We start from the raw sequence: 17,501 nt of genomic DNA on the forward strand, positions 1-17,501 counted from the left end.
AGGTTGATGGGGGGGGGGGGGGAATCAGCTTTGGAGGCATTTTGGAAAAAATTCTCAAATGAATTTCTAGAAGATTTATTATTTCTTTACTTTCAAAAGTTTTTTCTTAACTAATGCAAGGTGTGGTTGTTTCCTTTCATATGTGCCTATAGTTAGTTTTGAATAAAAAGTTTGCCGAAACATGTTGAACTGATCTTAACCCCTCCCCAGTAGAGGAATGTATAACACGTTTTCTGTTAAAGACGTGGTGTCCAAGACCATTCCCTGAGGTGTATCTGTATTTCTTCATCTGCTGGGTGGAGAGATGTGGAGCAGCAGAAAAAGTATGAATGTTAATGATGCTTTCAGCCATGATAATTGAGGGAAATGGTTGTTGGAAAGTGGGAAGGACCTCCTAGCGCACAAAAGCTAGATGTTCTACTCACATGCAGTGAGCATGTCCAAAGGAGTCAACTAAAATGGTGAAGGGTCTGGAAACCATGTCCTATGAGGAACGACTCAGGGAGCTGGGGATGTTTAGCCTGGAGAAGAGGTTAAGAGGTGATATGATAGCCCTGTTTAAATACTTGAAGGGATGTCATATTGAGGAGGGAGCAAGCTTGTTTTCTGCTGCTCCAGAGACTAGGACCCAGAACAATGGATGCAAGGTACAGGAAAAGAGATTTCCACCTCAACATTAGGAGGAACTTCCTGACAGTAAGGGCTGTTTGACAGTGGAACACACTCTTTCCTTGAAGGGTGGTGGAGTCTCCTTCCTTGGAGGTCTTTAAACAGAGGCTGGATGGCCATCTGTTGAGGATGCTTTGAATGTGATTTCCTGCATGGCAGAATGGGGTTGGGCTGGATGGTCCTTGCGGTCTTTTCCAACTTTATGATCCTATGACCATGTGGAAGAGAAAATTCAAATATAGGAACCATAGAAAAGGCCTCCAAGTCATTTCTGAGTTAGGGCCACTCTGAGGCAAACCTATTGGGGTTTTCTAGGCAGGATTTATTGTCTTTGACTTCCTCTGAGGCTGAGAGAGTGTAACTTGCAGAGTCACCCAGGTCACTCGATGGCCAAGCAGGGATTTGAACCTGGTCTCTAGTGTTGTATTCCAGTGCTCAAACCAATACACCATTCTGACTCTCTAAAAACAGATTATAATTAAAAAGATGTTTAAAATGCCCGTTACCACAAACACTTTCTTTACATTGATCTGAAACCATTAAAAAAAGAACGGGGATTAATCTCTCACAAAAACACAAGCACGTCTTTCAAGGTTTTAAAAATAAGGAACAATGGAAATTCATGACTTGGAGGCTTGAACATCAGGAAGTAGCTATTTATTATTATTTTATTTATTGTGCATTTCAGTTGGCCAATAAAGTATTATTTGGAAGGCAGTCTTCTACCTAAATTCAATGTTCCAGGATGGATTTCAACTACTCTGGGGGACACAGGATGGCCCCCCAAAGTACAAAGTCTCCACATGGCAGAGAGAGGAAAACAAGGCCACATTCAAATGGGCCCCTTCGAAAGACCCACCACTGGCTCTTTCCTTACAAGAAGGGGAAAAACAAAGAGAAAAATGCCAAAAAATCATAGGAGGGACTTGAAGGAAGAGCCTTGGTGGCGATGTGGTTAAATGCCTGTGCTCACAAACCACAATATTGTGAGTTCAATACCAGCCAAAGGTGCTGATGCTCGACTCAGGCTTGCATCCGGCTGAGGTTGCTAAAATGATTACCCAGATTGTTGGGGGCAATTGTAAACCACTTAGGAAGTGCTTAAGTGCACTGATCAGTGGTATAGAAATGTACATGCTATTGCTAAGAGAGAAGCCAGGTGAGAATTACTGGCATAGCATGGAGCTGGGAAAGAAAGACCTGGGAAGGAGTGTTGCTCAGTGTTCAAAGGAATAGGATAAGGAAGAGCCAGAATGGTTGACCATTGGGAAGTACTTTTAGAAAGTTTATGATCTGCCTCAATACTAAATACTAGGAGTGATTTCAGTTAACCGGGCTGTGAGTGAGTGTTGTGTACCTTCAAGTCGTTCCCGATTTATGCCAGACCCAAAGGAGAACCCATCATGGGGTTTTATTGGCAAGATTTGCTCAGAGGAGGTTTGCCATTGCCAACCTCAGAGGCTGAGAGAGTGTGACTTCTTGCCCAAGGTCACCCAGTGGGTTTGCATGGATTTGTACCAGTCTCCAGTCATAGGTCAACACTCAAACCACTATGTCATGCTGGTGCTCATGCTTTTCTCTAAAAAAAATTAATATAGAGATGTTGTAATAATAATAATAATGAATCAAGAAATACAGATGCATAATAACAATAGCAACAAACCGGCTCGTGTCAGAGCCATGCATGCTGATAGATTCTGTCAGGTTTTTATGTTTCTATGTTTCAGGTTTGTCTTTTTGTATTAATAACACATTTTGCTAAGTTTATGTTTCAGCTGCTTATTAGTGTGGATAATTGCTTTGGGTTGTAACTTCTTTGCTGGGCCTTGTGGGCAGTTGTGTAGGATGGAGGTGGGTGCTAGTTTGGGCGCTGAGCAGTATAAGGTGGAGTTTAAAGGTTTGAGGTATTAATGTATCGTTTGGCTTTGAGTGGGCAGTTCTGGCTTAAACGCTGAATGGTGAATCTCTCTGACTATGTTCTCAATAAAGTTCTTTGCTGTTTCAACACATTGGACTCTTTGAGGCACAGAAGCTCTGAATTTGCGCAAATCTGACAGTTGGACGGCCATCTGTTGGGATGCTTTGATTGAGAGTTCCTGCATGGCAGAGGGTTGGACTGGATGGCCCTTGGGGAGGCCTCTTCCAACTCTATGATTCTGTGAGACTATATTTTATAAGCAAGTATAAAAGAGAGATTGATACAAAGACCTATAGGTAACCACTGAATGAAAAAGGTCATGATGTCCACAGATTCAAGATTCAGAGAAAGATCCCACAGATGCTGGGAAAGCGTCAGGAATACACTCTTCTAGAACACGGCCACAAAAAACTATGGATGCCAGCCATGAAAGCCTTCCACTTCACAGTAAGGGGATTCCTAGAGAGGCCGAAAGGGGGAAGCTTAGCCCTCCGGAGCAGTACAGGGGTATTCCTAGAGAGGCAGGAAGAAGGAGTTCAGTCCTCCAGAGCAGTGGAGGGGTATTCCTAGAGGCCGAAAAAGGGACCTCTAGCCCTCCAGAGCAGTAGAGGGGTATTCCTAGAGAGGCCGGAAGAAGTAGTAGAGGGGATCTAGAGGGCTCGAAAGTGGGCGCTCAGTCCACCAGAGCAGTCGAGTTGTCATTCCTCCCTTTTAGGTGGCCTTTCTCTCTCTTGATGGTCTTCTGAGCTCAGGTGAGTCCTAATGGGGTCGAAGGAGGATGGGGAGAGGTGGCCCTAGGTTGGGGTCCCCCATCGCCCAAGCAGCCGGTTTGGGAGGGTGTCTCTCCTTGCCACTGCCCTCTGGCTCCCTTCTGGACTGAAGACGCTGCAGGAGGAGGAGGAGGATGAGGATGAGGGAAGGGCTGGGGGCAGCATGGGGGGCTTTCTTGCATGGGGGGCAATTTTCCTGGCAGAGGCCCTGTGTCTTTGTGGGGGACTCCCTCTTGCTATGACTGCCTGCCCCCCAATTCCTCTCCTCTAGAGGACTGGCCCTTGCAGAGCCTCCATTTCGCAGGGTGACACGTGTGTCCAGGCAAAGTCAGAGTGTGGCCAAGTGGGCAGGAATTAAGAATAGGGAAGAAGAGCCAGGCTGAGAGAGAGAGAGGCTGCTGCAGTTTGCTTTTGCCTCAGCCTCCTGGGAAGGGCAAGACTCCCATCAAAAGCCCTGGTTGAAGAGCCCTGGTGGCTCAGAGGTTAAATGCCCGTGCTGCAGCCACTCACTCACAAGCCACAAGGTTGTGAGTTCGATCCCAGCTCAGGGTCAACTCAGCCTGGCATCCTTCCAAAGGTCGCTAAAATGGGTATCCATCTTGTTGGGGGCATTGTAAACCGCTTAGCCCGGGTGTGCACTGATAAGCCCTATAGAAACGTCCTTGCTATTGCTCCTTGCTAAATGTCTGGGGGGACTCCTAACATAGACTAGTTCTATGACCTCAACCAGGGAGCCTGACAGGAAGTGACCTGCAATAGCAATAGCAAGGGAATTTCTATACTGCTTATCAGTGCACTTAAAGCATTCCCTAAGCGGTTTACAAAGTGTAAGCTAATTGCCCCAACAATCTGGGTGCTCATTTTAGCCACCTCCTTGGAAGGATGCAAGCCTGAGTTGAGCTTGAGCCCTTGGCTGATATTGAACTGACAACTTTGTGGTTTGTGAGTGAGTAGCTGCAACACTGGCATTTAACCACTGCGCCCCTAGGACTCATTGTGGCATGGAATGAGTGAAGGATGCATTTGTGATTATAAATTGTTTGGATGGCACTGAAACATAAAAGGGAAGGAAAAGAGGAGTCAAAAGACAGCCTAGGTGCAAAACAAAAAATAATACATCAGTAGAAAATAGCCAAGGAATTGCTGCTGGCGTGGACACTGAAGAGGGGAGTTTCTCAAAATCAGGATTTTGGCCTGTGAAAACATTGGCTCTTTTCCTCCCAAGGAAGCTCTTAATTATGATAGTCAGAAATTGAACCTCCACCTGCTGAGGCAGTATGTCTGATAAAATGAGCAGAAACTGTCATGAGATTTTTTAAAACTGCTGAATGTAGAATTATATCTTATATAGGGTATAAAATGTAACATTCATCGTAAAGGGTGTAATAGCATAATGTACTGTTTTTATTTGGAATGACATGTTTTTAAATTTTCACTCCATTGAAACTGGCTCCCAGCTGAAAGAACATTTTGAATGGCCTTTCCTGCCAGGAAGAGACCTGGTTGGTTGTTATGGAGGCCTCCACAAATGTCCTCTTTCATGTGTGTTTGTGTGTAACCTATCAGCTTATGGCAACTCCATGTGTTTCATAGGGTTTTGTTAGGCAAAGTTGGTTTTGTGAGATCTTCCTTCTGAAATACAGTCAGCCCCCTGTATTCACCATCCCTGAACCATCCATGCCTTGAAAATAATTAACTGACTTTGCCATTTTATATAGGAGACATCATTTTACTATGCCATTGTATTTATTGGGACTTGAGCATCCACAGATGCTTTTGGTATCCACGGGGGATCCACTGTATGGCCTCCAGCATCTCATATTAGTCGACTATCACCTACCCATGCAGGGTTGCTTACCTTTCAAGATCAGATAGGATCTGGTGGCTTTAGGATACCTGTACCAGGATATTAATTCTTAACACAACAATGTACATTGATGGTGCTCTATAAATATCTGATAATATCAATAATGACACAGCAATGTTTTGGTTTTACAGAGTGTTGCAGCAGAGCAGCTTAGGGACATCTTTGCCCTGAGACAGAAGGAGGAGGAATAACTTGGATCCTATTGGTGACGAAAACTAAAGATGGATGAGCCAGACTTAGCTGGTCCTGAAGGAGGAAGAGAATCTAATGGTTGCCGTGCTGGGAGCAGTTGGGAATTCTGGGAGAGGACAGTTCAGAAGATGTTCCTGGGTGAGGACTTTGCCAGTTCAGAGAGACAGCGCCAGCACTTCAGGCACTTCTCCTACGAGGAGGACAAGGGGCCCAGAGAGCTTTGCAGCCAACTCTACCATCTCTGTCGTCAGTGGCTGAAGCCAGAACGCCACTCAAAGACTGAGATCCTGGATTTGGTGATCTTGGAGCAGTTCCTGGCAATCTTGCCCCCGGAGATGGAGAAGTGGGTCAGGGAATGTGGGGCAGAGACCTGTTCCCAGGCAGTGTCACTGGCAGAGGGTTTCCTCCTGAGTCAGGCAGAGGCAGGGAAGGAAAAGCAACTGGTGAGAGTGTTTCCCCCTTGGGCAAAGGTAAGTAGATGATGGCTTTGGTGCTCCCTGTTTTGAGCTCTCATGACTGAAGGGGGTAAAGGCTCCCTGAAGAGGTTCTGCTGAAATGTGATTACCCCAAATTTGGCTTTGATTGGGGGGGTGGGGTGGTATGGAGAGGTTTCATCTAGTGATGAAGTTCAATCACAGTCTCCAAAGCCTCTTATAAGTGCTATTCTGCTTTAAACCTAGGTGGGTGCTCCCTGGGTGTCAGGTTTTCAAGTAGGTGCCAGGTTTTCACAACCAGGCTTTCACTCCTGTGGTGACTGTAGTGGCAGAATGTGACCCTGATGTGCTTAGGAATGGAATGGGGTTTCCCCTATTCCAGCAAGTAGCCCAATCTCATTCTAATGGGTGAAACATTTTTACCATTGCTGTCTTTTTCCCCATTTTATTTTTGTTCCAAGGTCAACATAAGAAATTAACAACAACAGTATTGTGGCCGCAGAATGTACAGGGCAAAATAACTATACAGTATCAATGGGTTTTCATTTTTTTATCCATATGTCTCTTACAGTTCTTACAGTTCTTCATTACACACATATAGACGCACACACAAATACTTATATATAGTCATCCCTCCCTGTTCATGAACTTGGGATCTGTAGTCTTCATTACACATGGATGGCAAGTGGGGAGGAAACAAAATGGTGTGTGTGCCTGTGGCAGGAGCATGCAGGCATTGAAATCAATGGGACCCCAATATCGGCAATTTTTCTGATTTGCGGTGGGGTTTTGTCCAAAACAGATCCCCCACAAATCAGAAGGGATGACTTTATATATATATGTGCGTGTGCGCGTGTATATTGAAATGGGTCCATGTAAAGACTTGTACTGTAAGTCAAAGCAGGGTTTTCCAGATCTTGAGATGTTCTTACTGTTAGCTCAATGGAATTGTTTGTGTTCCAGCATATTTAATAAATATATACTGTATTTGCAAAAGTTTCATACCATATTTCCCCTTATTAAGCTCTAATTCTGTATATCCTTTTTTCAAATAGGGCCAATGGGTTGCTGCTTTTTACTGATGTGGCTGTGGGTGGATGTCTCATACCACACAAGTCCAAACCTTTCTCATCCTTCTCCAAATGCCATTTCTTGCTTCTTCACTGTTGTTTCAGGTCATCAGTGTCTTGGGAGAGGTTCACTCTGAATTTCCTGTGGTAGAGATGGCACCAGTGCATATGAGGAAGAGTCCTCAATGCACTGAGATCAAGCAAGAATGTGATGGAGGGCCCCCCTTGCAAGGTAAGGATGAATGCTCTCTGTCCCAAATCCTATGGGTCTTGTTGTTGTGTGGCTTCAAATCCTTGGTAAAAATTGTTCAGAGTTTTCTTGGCAGAAATTGGGGTTTTCTTGATAAAATTGTTTAGAGGTAATTTGCTCATGCCTTCTGCTGAGATTGAGAGAATGTGACTTGCCTAGGGTCACCCCGTGAGTTTCCATGGTCAAGCAGGGATTTGAACTGTTGTTTTCAAAGTCATAGTCTAATGCTTAAACCACTACACCAAGATGGCTTTTAATTTCTCCAGTGGAAGCCATTGGAGGTATTGATCTGATGTGGAACATGCATCTGGAGTTGTGCTTGCAGAGTCTCTGGACTGGCAGATGCATCTGTAGCTGTGCATTTGCTTGCAAAAAAACAAAGCAAAAACAAACCTTTGCCATTCAACACAGGGGTTGTGTAGTATCTTGTGAAAATCCTTCCAAAGATGTGCATGAGATGGCAGGGGTGAATATGTTCATGAGATTTTATTGGTTTGTTCAGAGAGGTTTTGCCATTGCCTTTCTCTGAGGCTGAGAGTGACTTACCCAGGGTCACCCAGTAGGTTCCCATGGCTGAGAAGAGATTCTGACCTTGGTCTCCAGAGTCCTGAATCCAACACTACCCCATGCTGGGCTGCACATTTTACTGGCTTGTCTTTCAGGGTCCTGTATGGAAGCAGTGGAACATAGTTGCCTGCTGTTCTTTGTAGTCTCACTGCATATGCTGCTGTCCATTCAGTTATACATTTGGTGCCAAATATCTTGGTCCCTGTATGTTTCTATTCATAGAATCATAGAATAGAATCATAGAATAACTGAGTTGGAAGAGACCACAAGGGCCATTCAGTCTAACCCCCTGCTATGCAGGAAATCCAAATCAAAGCATCCCTGACAGATGGGCATCCAGCCTCTGTTTAAAGACCTCCAAGGAGGGAGATTCCACTACACTCCGAAGAAGAGTGTGTTCCACTGTCGAACAACCCTTACTGTCAGGAAGTTCTTCCTAATGTTGAGATGGAATCTCTTTTCCCGTAGATTGCATCCATTGTCCCAGTCCTGTTCTCTGGAGCAGCAGAAAACAAGCTTGCTCCCTCCTCAATATGACATCTCTTCAAATATTTAAACAGGGCTATTATATCACCTCTTAACCTTCTCTTCTCCAGGCTAAACATCCCCAGCTCCTTAAGTTGTTCCTCGTAGGGCATGGCTTCCAGACCCTTCACCATTTTAGTTGCTCTCCTTTGGACATGCTCCAGTTTCTCCACATTCTTTTTAAATTGTGGTGCCCAGAACTGGACACAATATTCCCGGTGGGGCCTGACCAGAGTAGAATATAATGGCACTATTACTTCCCTTGATCTAGGCACTCTACTTTTATTGATGCAGCCTAAAATTGCATTGGCCTTTTTAGCTGCTGTGTCGCACTGTTGACTCATGTTCAACTTGTGGTCTACTTGGACCCCCAGATCCCTTTCATATGTAGTTTCATTCATCCAGGTGTCCCCCATCCTATATCTATGCATTTTGTTTTTCCGCCATAAGTGCAGTACCTTACATTTCTCCATGTTGAATTTCATTTTGTTAGCTTTGGCCCAGCTTTCTAGTCTATTCAGGTCATCTTGAATTTTAATCCTGTCCTCTGGGGTATTAGCTACTCCCCCTAGTTTGGTGTCATATCTGGCTATGGATGTCTGGGGCTCTAGTTCCTTACTGCTTTCTACCTATCTCTTTTGTCTGCAGAACACGTTGTGAGGTTGTTCACACTCAGAGAGAGCAGGTGGCCCAAGGTTGCCCAGTTACTTTCAGGGCTCAGTGGAAGCTAGACCTGGCTTTCTTCAGGTCCCAGTCCAACACCCCAACCACTCTACCCAAATATTTTTGGCATTTTCCTGGGCTGAAAATGTGATTGTGTGCCAAGACTTCCAAGAGAATAGAGGTGTACTGCAGTGAATAAACTTGATGTGTTCCTAGGCATTCCTTCTTAAACAGAAAATTTGGTTACAAGGCACAAATAACATGAGAGGAATAGGGATCGGTTCTTGAGCCTCACAAAAAGAAGAGAAGTTCAACATGCTTTAGCACACTTTTTATCCAAAACTAATAATATGCACATGTGAAGTGAAACCACAATATCAGGGAAACCTTGCAGAAGTCAACAAAAATGTTTTGAACCTTCTTGAAGACTTCTTCACAAATGCATTGACGGATTACCTTTTCTTTCACCAGCCCTTTCTTTTCTCATGGTTTCCATTTTGCTGGCCAAACCCACACAATCATGCTTTTTCAAAATGCTAGGGGTAACTGTTGAAGCAGGCTTTTTTCCCGCTCTTCTTTTCTCTCTCTTTCGCTGTTCACACACATAATCCATAAAGGATTTTGGAGGCAGCTGCTGTTTTCCTTGTGTTGTAGGAAGGCACACACGGCTATGTTAAGATCAGCTAGAGCAGAATCCCATTGTTTCCCAGCTCCAGCTTTATTACATTTTTTACTCCACCCAAATTGCTGAATCCAGACACTGAAAACTATTTCTCAAACTCTCTTTCACCATCCTTCCAATACATATGCTGCTAAAAGAGTTTCTTCTGCATAGAGGATGAAGCGGAAATGGAGGCAGAGCAGGTATACAATGGTTTTGTAAAAATGAATTTTATTGTCAGAGGCTTTGTTGACTGAGCTATGCCTGTACTTCCTAGCAAGTCTTTGTTCAAGTTTGTAACTGTAACCTCTGATACATGCATACATGACTGGTTTCCCCTCTCCTTGGTCTCTCCTACAGAAGCTGGAATGATACCAGGAACAAGGACTCAGTTGTCTCTTCCTCCTCTTTGCGATGGACCAGAACCAGATCAGGTAAGGAGAAGGATTCTTGGAGCAAGAGGATCTGATAGATTTTAGTCATTCTGGCCCTGAGGTTTGAGGGCTTCCCTTTGAAATCTTTAGGTTTGAATCCCATTGTCTTAAGCCTTGTTCTTCCTGAATTAGAGTTGCTCCCCATTTTCTCTAAACCTTTTCTTGAACCCTGAAGGGAAGCTGATAGATATTCCTGTCCTCCTTCGTTGGCCCACAGCAAATTGTCCTCCCTCTGTTTTCAGCTACTGGTATTCAGAGGCAGCTACTGTGGCGTCTGGAGCTGCCACGTAACCAGCAGAACCATGGGTAATGTATGTTTAATCGGTGGGAAGATTTTGTCCTGTGCTTTAGATGTGCTCTTTGGAAGCACAATGAGCAACCTTGGAAGCTCCACAAAATCCTGAGAGCTATTTTTAAAATTGTTTTAATGCCAATTTTTAGTCAATGTTCCACCCAAAATTGGAGAACATTGTGGCCATGTATGAAGATTATATCTAGTGTCTCTGTGATCTAACTAGAATCTCGGGCCATTTATAATGTATGCCTTGTAGACCTTCGCCCATATTGGTTTTTATAGGTTTGCACTATGTAGTTGTAATTTAAACAACATACTATTTTATATATTTTTTATATTTTAGAATTTGTTATATACATACATACATCACACAAGCACGCACAATTTATATCTTAATTATGGAGGGATACAGACCGCCCAAAAAGGGCAGTCTCCCGCCACCCTGGTTTGCTCCGTGAGGGAGCCGCAGCAGACAAACCGCGCAACTCCGTCATGGAGCAAAAAGAACCCGCAAAAAGTGGGTTCTTGTGGCGCCTTTGTGACGCCGCAAGGCGCCAATGACACCAGGACATGCAGACGCTATGCGTCCGTCACATCAAAATGGCAGCGCCCATATGTACAGGGCACCGCCATTTTGACGCCCTTGTCACGTGCGAGGGGCAAGTCACGTCTGGAACTGCTGCCCCTTGCATGTAACAACCCCTTGCATCTAACAGGCACCCCGTAGGGCCCGTTTGTACAGTGCCTATGTTTGTTTTCAAAATGGCTCAAAACAAGCCAAAAATGCAGTAGTTTGTTTCTCCATGAGCAAGACGGGGAAATGTATTGTTGAGGAAATACACATAAATTAAGAGAGGCTGCAGCAGTTGGCTTTTGCCAGCATCAACCAGGAAGGGCATGATTTGGCCCCCTTTCTCTTCTCCACTTTGCTAAACTTTTGTTGTTTGGGGGGTTGTGTGCCTTCAAGTTGTTTTCAAGTTATGATGACCCTAAGGTGATCCAATAGCAAGATTTCTTCTGGAGGGCATTGCCCTTGCCTTCCTCTGAAGCTGAGAAATTGTAACTTGGGCAAGCTCACCAGTGGGTTTCCATGGCTGAATGGGGATTCAAACCTTTCACTCCAGTAGTAGTCCAACACTCAAACCACTACACCATGCTGGCTGAGCTAATAGAATGCAAACTCTTTTGCACTTTTGAACTCAGTAACTGAAGTAAGCTGAGAAGAAAAAAAGAAACTGGGACATTTTAAAAGCCACTAAAAAAAGTGAGACAAAAGAGGATTAATTGACCTTGCCCCTGCCAAATTGAGACAGTTGGAGGGTATGCAATAAAACTCCGCAATTCTCCCCCCAAATAAAAAAACACCACCTGAAAATTGGCCAACATGGCAGTTGGAAGTGGCACAGCATCCCTTCTGGCTGGTTGAAATGCCCCAGTTTCACCTGCCCACCTCATCTGCAGTTGCCTACCCCTGTTTAAATCCCAGAGTGGAAGTCCTATGGCATTTTGTTGCTCAGTTGTGGTTTAATGTTTCTTCTTTCAGTGCACTCATAAAGTATGTCATGGACTCAAGTTCCTGTCTTTGCCAGACCTTGTTCATGATACTCCTGGTGTTTAAGGGAGAATCAATCTCACATCGCCTGCCTTTGGGACCTTTAGCCTGTGAGTCTGCTTTATCATAACTGCCACACCTCCCAATCATCTTGATATCAAGTGTGAGGAAGAACTGTTTTCTTCTATCTCCAGGGCCTGGTGACTTTGGAGGAGGTGGCTGTGTCTTTCTCCCTGGATGAGTGGGCCCTGCTGGATCCTGATCAGAGAGCCCTGCACAGCCAGATCATGGCAGAGATTTGTGGGATCATGGCCTCTCTTGGTAAAATGCTTTATTCCGCTGGATTGTTATGTCTTCTGTTTTAAAATGCATTTATAATAACAGCATTAACAGCTACAATACTTTGAAGTGATCCTGACAGCCCAAATAGGAAAGAGATGAGCCCTATATAAGCATGTCATTATGGACAGTCTTGGTAAAGCTCTCTCATTTTCTTGTTGATGCTAATTTCTGTTTGAAATTGTGGTGATGGGATTACATGCTTCTGTGAGGCAAGAGATTGTGCTGATGTTAGCAGTGCTAATAGGATCTCTCAAGTCAGGCAGGCATTTGCTGAGGAGCCAGATTCAATGTGCCAACACGTAATGAGGTGGATCTTTTAGAGGCAGAAGAACAGAGGATAAGTATGAGTAGTACCATGTCTAATGATGCAACTGGACTCAAACATAAAGAATGTTCAGTGACTTGCCTGCACAGAGGTCAAAGAAAAGTAGGAAAAGCATCAGTAGAAAAAGAGGGATAACATGCGACAAGGATTGATTCAGTCAAGGAAGCTTGGGAGGGAGTTCCAAAGCCTAGGAACCATAACCAAGAAGGCTGTCTTTCATGTCCTCATCAGCTGAGCCTGGAAGGGTAGTGGGATGCAGAAAACCCTCTCTGAGCATGTAAGATTCAGGCAGGCTCTTATAGGGAAACAGCTTTCAGATAGTCTGGACCTAAGCGGTAAGAGAAGGCATAGCATCTCTTTTTTAGTCTGGAAAATTTATTTGTCTTTAGAATTGCTTGGCTTTAATCCCTTTCCCATATCCTGAAATTGTTTTTCACACAAATTTTGATATTTTTCTTCCTGCTTTTCTTCTTCACAGCGAAAAACAGGACCAAAACATACGTATGTACTACATATGGGAAATATTTGAAGCAAAAACTGGAACTTACCAGCCACCAGCAAGCATATTCAGAACAGAAAAGTTATATTGATGAACAGGCCTTTGGATACAATGTATCTGGGAAATGTTTTCCCCAAAATATGACACTTGTGCCTCACAAGAGGTTTAATGTTGGACAAAAACACTTCAGGTCTGAGGTTTCTCTGAAAGGTTTTGATTTTAAATTGAACAATGTGAACCATCAAGAAGAGTACACAATAAAGAAGTCACACATATGTCAGGAATGTGGGAAATGCTTTGCTTACAATTCACTACTTACGGCACATCTGAAAGTGCATACAAACATTGTGAGCCACTGGAAAGTCCACACAAAGGAGAAACCATTCAAATGCCAGGAATGTAACAAATGTTTTCCTCAAAAGGCAGTCCTTCTCAGGCATGAGAGCATCCACACAGAAGAGAAACCCTACAAATGTCAGGAGTGTAGCAAATGTTTTACTCGAAAGGCATGGCTTGTGATTCATCAGAGGCTGCATACAGGAGAGAAACCATATAAATGTCTAGAGTGTGAAAAAGGTTTTCCTCATAAAGCAGACCTTGTGAAGCACCAGCGTATCCACACAGGAGAGAAACCATACAAATGCCAGGAGTGTGGGAAATGTTTTACTGAGAATTCAGCCCTTTTGATCCATCAGAGAGTTCATACAGGAGAAAAACCATACAAATGCCAAGAATGTGGAAAATGTTTTTCTCAGAATTCACACCTTCAAGGCCACAACAGAATCCACACAGGAGAAAAACCCTACAAATGCCAGGAGTGTGGAAGACGTTTTGCTCGGAGTGCATACCTTTTAAAACACAAGATACTCCACACAGGAGAGAAACCATACAAATGCCAGGATTGTGGGAACTGTTTTGCTCAGAATTCAGGCCTTCTAAGCCACCAGAGAATCCACACAAGAGAGAAACCATACCAATGCCAGGAGTGTGGAAAGAGTTTTGCTCGGAAAGGACATCTTGTAAGCCACCAGACAGTCCACACAGGTGAGAAACCATACAAATGTCAGGAGTGCAGAAAATGTTTTGCTCGAAAGGCATGGCTTGAGATTCATCAGAGGGTGCATACAGGAGAGAAGCCATACAAATGCCAAGAATGTGGGAAAAATTTTGCTCGAAAAGCACGCCTTGTTAAGCATCAGGGAGTCCACGCAGGAGAGAAACCATACAAATGCCAGGAGTGTGGGAAATATTTGGCATCCAAATCTGAACTCATGAAACACCAGAGAATCCACACATAAGAGAAACTATAAAGATGCCAGGAGTGGAAAACTATTTGTTATAGATGCAACTCTAGTGATAAATGAGAGAATCCACTTAAGAGAGAAACTGTTCAAGTGCCAGGAACATGGCATTTTACTGGTAGCTATTTCACTGGCAAATAGCTCTTACTATCAAGTTCTTCCTAATGTTTTGTTGGATTCTCCTTTCTCCTGATTTGAATCTATTAGTTAAAGTCCTTTTCTCTGGAACAGCAAGAAACAAAATCATTCCATCTTCCACATGACAGTCCTTCAGATTCTTAAAGATGGGTGTATACTGCTCAGTCTTTTCTTCTCTAGTCTAAACATACCCACTTACTTCTTCTTAGGGCCTGCTTTCCAGACCTTTTACATCTTGGTCACCTTCAAGACATATTCCAGCTTGTTAGTGTCTTTCTTAAATTGTAATGCCTAGTTTGCATGTGCTTTATTGACTATAGCAAAGCTTTGGGCTGCATACATCTTAAACAGCTATGGCTTGTATTTGGGCACTGGGAGTGCCACAACACTTGGCTGTCCTAATGGACAACATATACTCAAGACAAGATGCTGCCATCAGAACAGAATACAGAGAAGCAGAATGGTTCCCAGTCAGCAAAGGATCCAGGCAAGGCTGTATACTATCACCCTATTATTCAGCCTTTATGCAGAAAATAATGTACATAGATCAGGATTTGGCTTGGTGACAGAAGGAGTGAAGAAAAAAGGAAGTTACATTAACATCCTAAGATACACAAATGACACAATATTACTAGAAACAAAGACATAGAAAAATTACTGAAGAAGGTCAAGGAGGAATGTGCCAATCTTAGATTAATGATGAACATAAATACCAAAAAATAATGACCACGGAAGATCTACAAGAATTCATCATTGACAACAAAAGTGGAAATAGTCAATGCTCCCACACCTTGTATCAAACAATCATAACTGCAGACAAGAATTAGAAGAAGGTTGGGATTGGGAATGGCAGCTATGAAAGAACTGGATAAAATCCTAAAAAGCAAAGATATAACTCTGAACATAAAGTGTAGATCTCTAGAAGACCCAAAATGTTTTTTGTTTAGTTACACATGTTTTTATTAGAGTTCAAAGACATAGCTGTGTTAGTCTGGAAAATCATTATGCAAAAGGATCTTGTAGCACCTTTGAGACTAACTGAAAGAAAGAATCTGTTTGCATGATCTTTCATAGACTTAAGCCTATTTGCTCAGATGCATGCGTTAGTAAACAAAAATATTTTGGATCTTCTAGAGATCATTTGAAAATTTCTTCCAAAATGCCTCTAAGGAGAATTTCTTCTTTCACCAGCTTCCATTTCCTTGAGATTTCCATTTTGGAAGCCTAATGTTCTGTTTTTTAATGTTAAGATACCTGGTGATGCGGATTTATTTACTTTCCCGCTTTTCTCTCTGCTTTGGTATTCACACATGCTCAAGAAGGGATCCTGTGGGCAGCTGCTTTTCACCTTGCATTTTGCAGAAAGGCATGCACAACTACAATAGGACTGACTGGAGCAGAATCTCATTACTTTGCAGCTCATGCATTGTTGCATTACTTACTGCAGGTACCTGTAAGATCCTAACAATGTAGGTCTATGATTTTCCAGCTCACCAGACCTCTAGTGCTGATGCTGCTAAAATTCTTCCAGCTACATAAAGGACAAGAAGGACTAGACAGGTTATCAGAAGACTTTATAAAAAGGAGCTTTTTCCCCAGAGGCTTCATTAACACAGCTATAAGTATATACATAAGTAACACTCCATGTGTCTGATGATGGCTACAGCCCATGACCACTGGTGCCAAAGAAAGCTTCTGCACCTGAGGAAGTAAGCTTAAGTTTACAAAAGCTCATGGTACCAGATTCTTTCTTTCAACTAGTCTCAAAGATAGTACAGGCTTCCTTTGCATAATATTTTTGTTATTTTATGCAAGACCTGGTTGTTTCCTTTCATGTGTGCCTATAGCTAGTTTTGAATAGAAAGTTTGCTAAAACAGATTGAACTGGGCTTTCCTCCCTGGTACAGGAATATATTGTTATGCTTTCCATGGTATTTCTTTGTTTCCAGTCAGTGGAATGGAATCACATATTCAGTGAACAGCTACAAAAGACCATCAAAATATAAGAAGGTTGGGAAATGTTAGAATTTTGCCTGATGAGCTTCTGAGTGGTTATTTTTATTGATTTAATTTAAATCTTGCTTTTCTCCCTATGTAGGATACAGTGCCTACCTCATTTAAAAAAACAACACTGAAGTTAAAACTTCATGTATACAGGAGTTTACAAAAGAATTAAAAATCAGTTCAATCAAAAGCAGAAGATGAAAACAATATAAAAACACAGATCATAATAAAAAAAGATTAAAAAAATAACCCCACTACAACTCCTATTACACTAATCCATCTGGGATGTAGCCAAGGCACATGTTAGTGTGGTCAGTTCTAATGTCCCAAGGAATAGGTGCAACTTCTGCTCTAGTTTTAACTGCATTATTGAGACCTGGGCATCCAGGCTCAAATCAGAGTCCAGGAACATGCCCAAGCTGTGAAGCTGAGGTTTCAGGGGTAGTATCAACCCATCTAGCACAGGCTGAATCCCTCCTCCTGGGTCTCCCTTCCAGATGATCAGGAGTACTTTTGTTTTGTCTGGATTCAGCTTCAGTTGGTTTGTCCTCATTTAGTCCATTCCTGACAACAGATACTGGTTTAGCCCTAAAACAGCTTCTTTAGAGTTAGATGGAAAGGAGAGAGAGAGAGAGTTGGGTTTCATCAGCATACTGGTGACATTGAACTTCAAAACTGGATGACCTCTCCCAGTTGTTTCAAGTAGAGGTTAAATGGCATGGGGGAGCAAACGAAGCCCTGAAGGACCCCAGAGGTCAGCAGCCAAGAACAACAATCTTCCAGCACCACCTTCTGACACCTCCCTTTCAAACAGGACTGGAACCATTGTAGCACAAAGCTCCCATCCCAGACAGAAAACCCACAAAGATGCCAGCCATTGACAGGCCCACCAGAATCAACATGAATATGGCCCCCGGTCCAATTCACTGTGTAGTCCATGCACCAAGGTGATGAAAGCATTCTCAGTCCCCTAGCCAGAAAAGACTGATATGGATCTAGATTCTAGAGCAGATCATTAAACAGAG

The 17,501-nt window shown here is 43.2% G+C and overlaps 1 protein-coding gene across 5 annotated transcripts; it reads left to right on the plus strand.

The window, feature by feature from the left end:
* The first annotated feature begins 3,216 nt into the window (after nucleotides 1-3,216).
* On the plus strand, nucleotides 3,217-16,499 carry LOC121921873 (zinc finger protein OZF-like). Of its 5 annotated transcripts, none has more exons than XM_042450546.1 (6): nucleotides 3,217-3,339; nucleotides 5,356-5,886; nucleotides 7,026-7,152; nucleotides 9,947-10,020; nucleotides 12,062-12,188; nucleotides 13,013-16,499. In XM_042450546.1, exons 2-6 carry the CDS (start codon nucleotides 5,446-5,448, stop codon nucleotides 14,329-14,331), a joined length of 2,088 nt encoding a protein of 695 aa, XP_042306480.1. In that variant the 5' UTR covers nucleotides 3,217-3,339; nucleotides 5,356-5,445; the 3' UTR covers nucleotides 14,332-16,499. The 5 variants fall into 5 exon arrangements, with proteins under 5 accessions (XP_042306480.1, XP_042306481.1, XP_042306484.1 ...); XM_042450547.1 differs by having other exon boundaries at nucleotides 3,239-3,339; nucleotides 5,366-5,886; XM_042450550.1 differs by lacking the exon at nucleotides 3,217-3,339 and having other exon boundaries at nucleotides 5,357-5,554.
* Nucleotides 16,500-17,501: the final 1,002 nt, after the last annotated feature.

The sequence above is a fragment of the Sceloporus undulatus genome, chromosome 2 (genome assembly GCF_019175285.1).
Source record: "Sceloporus undulatus isolate JIND9_A2432 ecotype Alabama chromosome 2, SceUnd_v1.1, whole genome shotgun sequence".
In the NCBI taxonomy this organism is placed as follows: Eukaryota; Metazoa; Chordata; class Lepidosauria; order Squamata; family Phrynosomatidae; genus Sceloporus; species Sceloporus undulatus.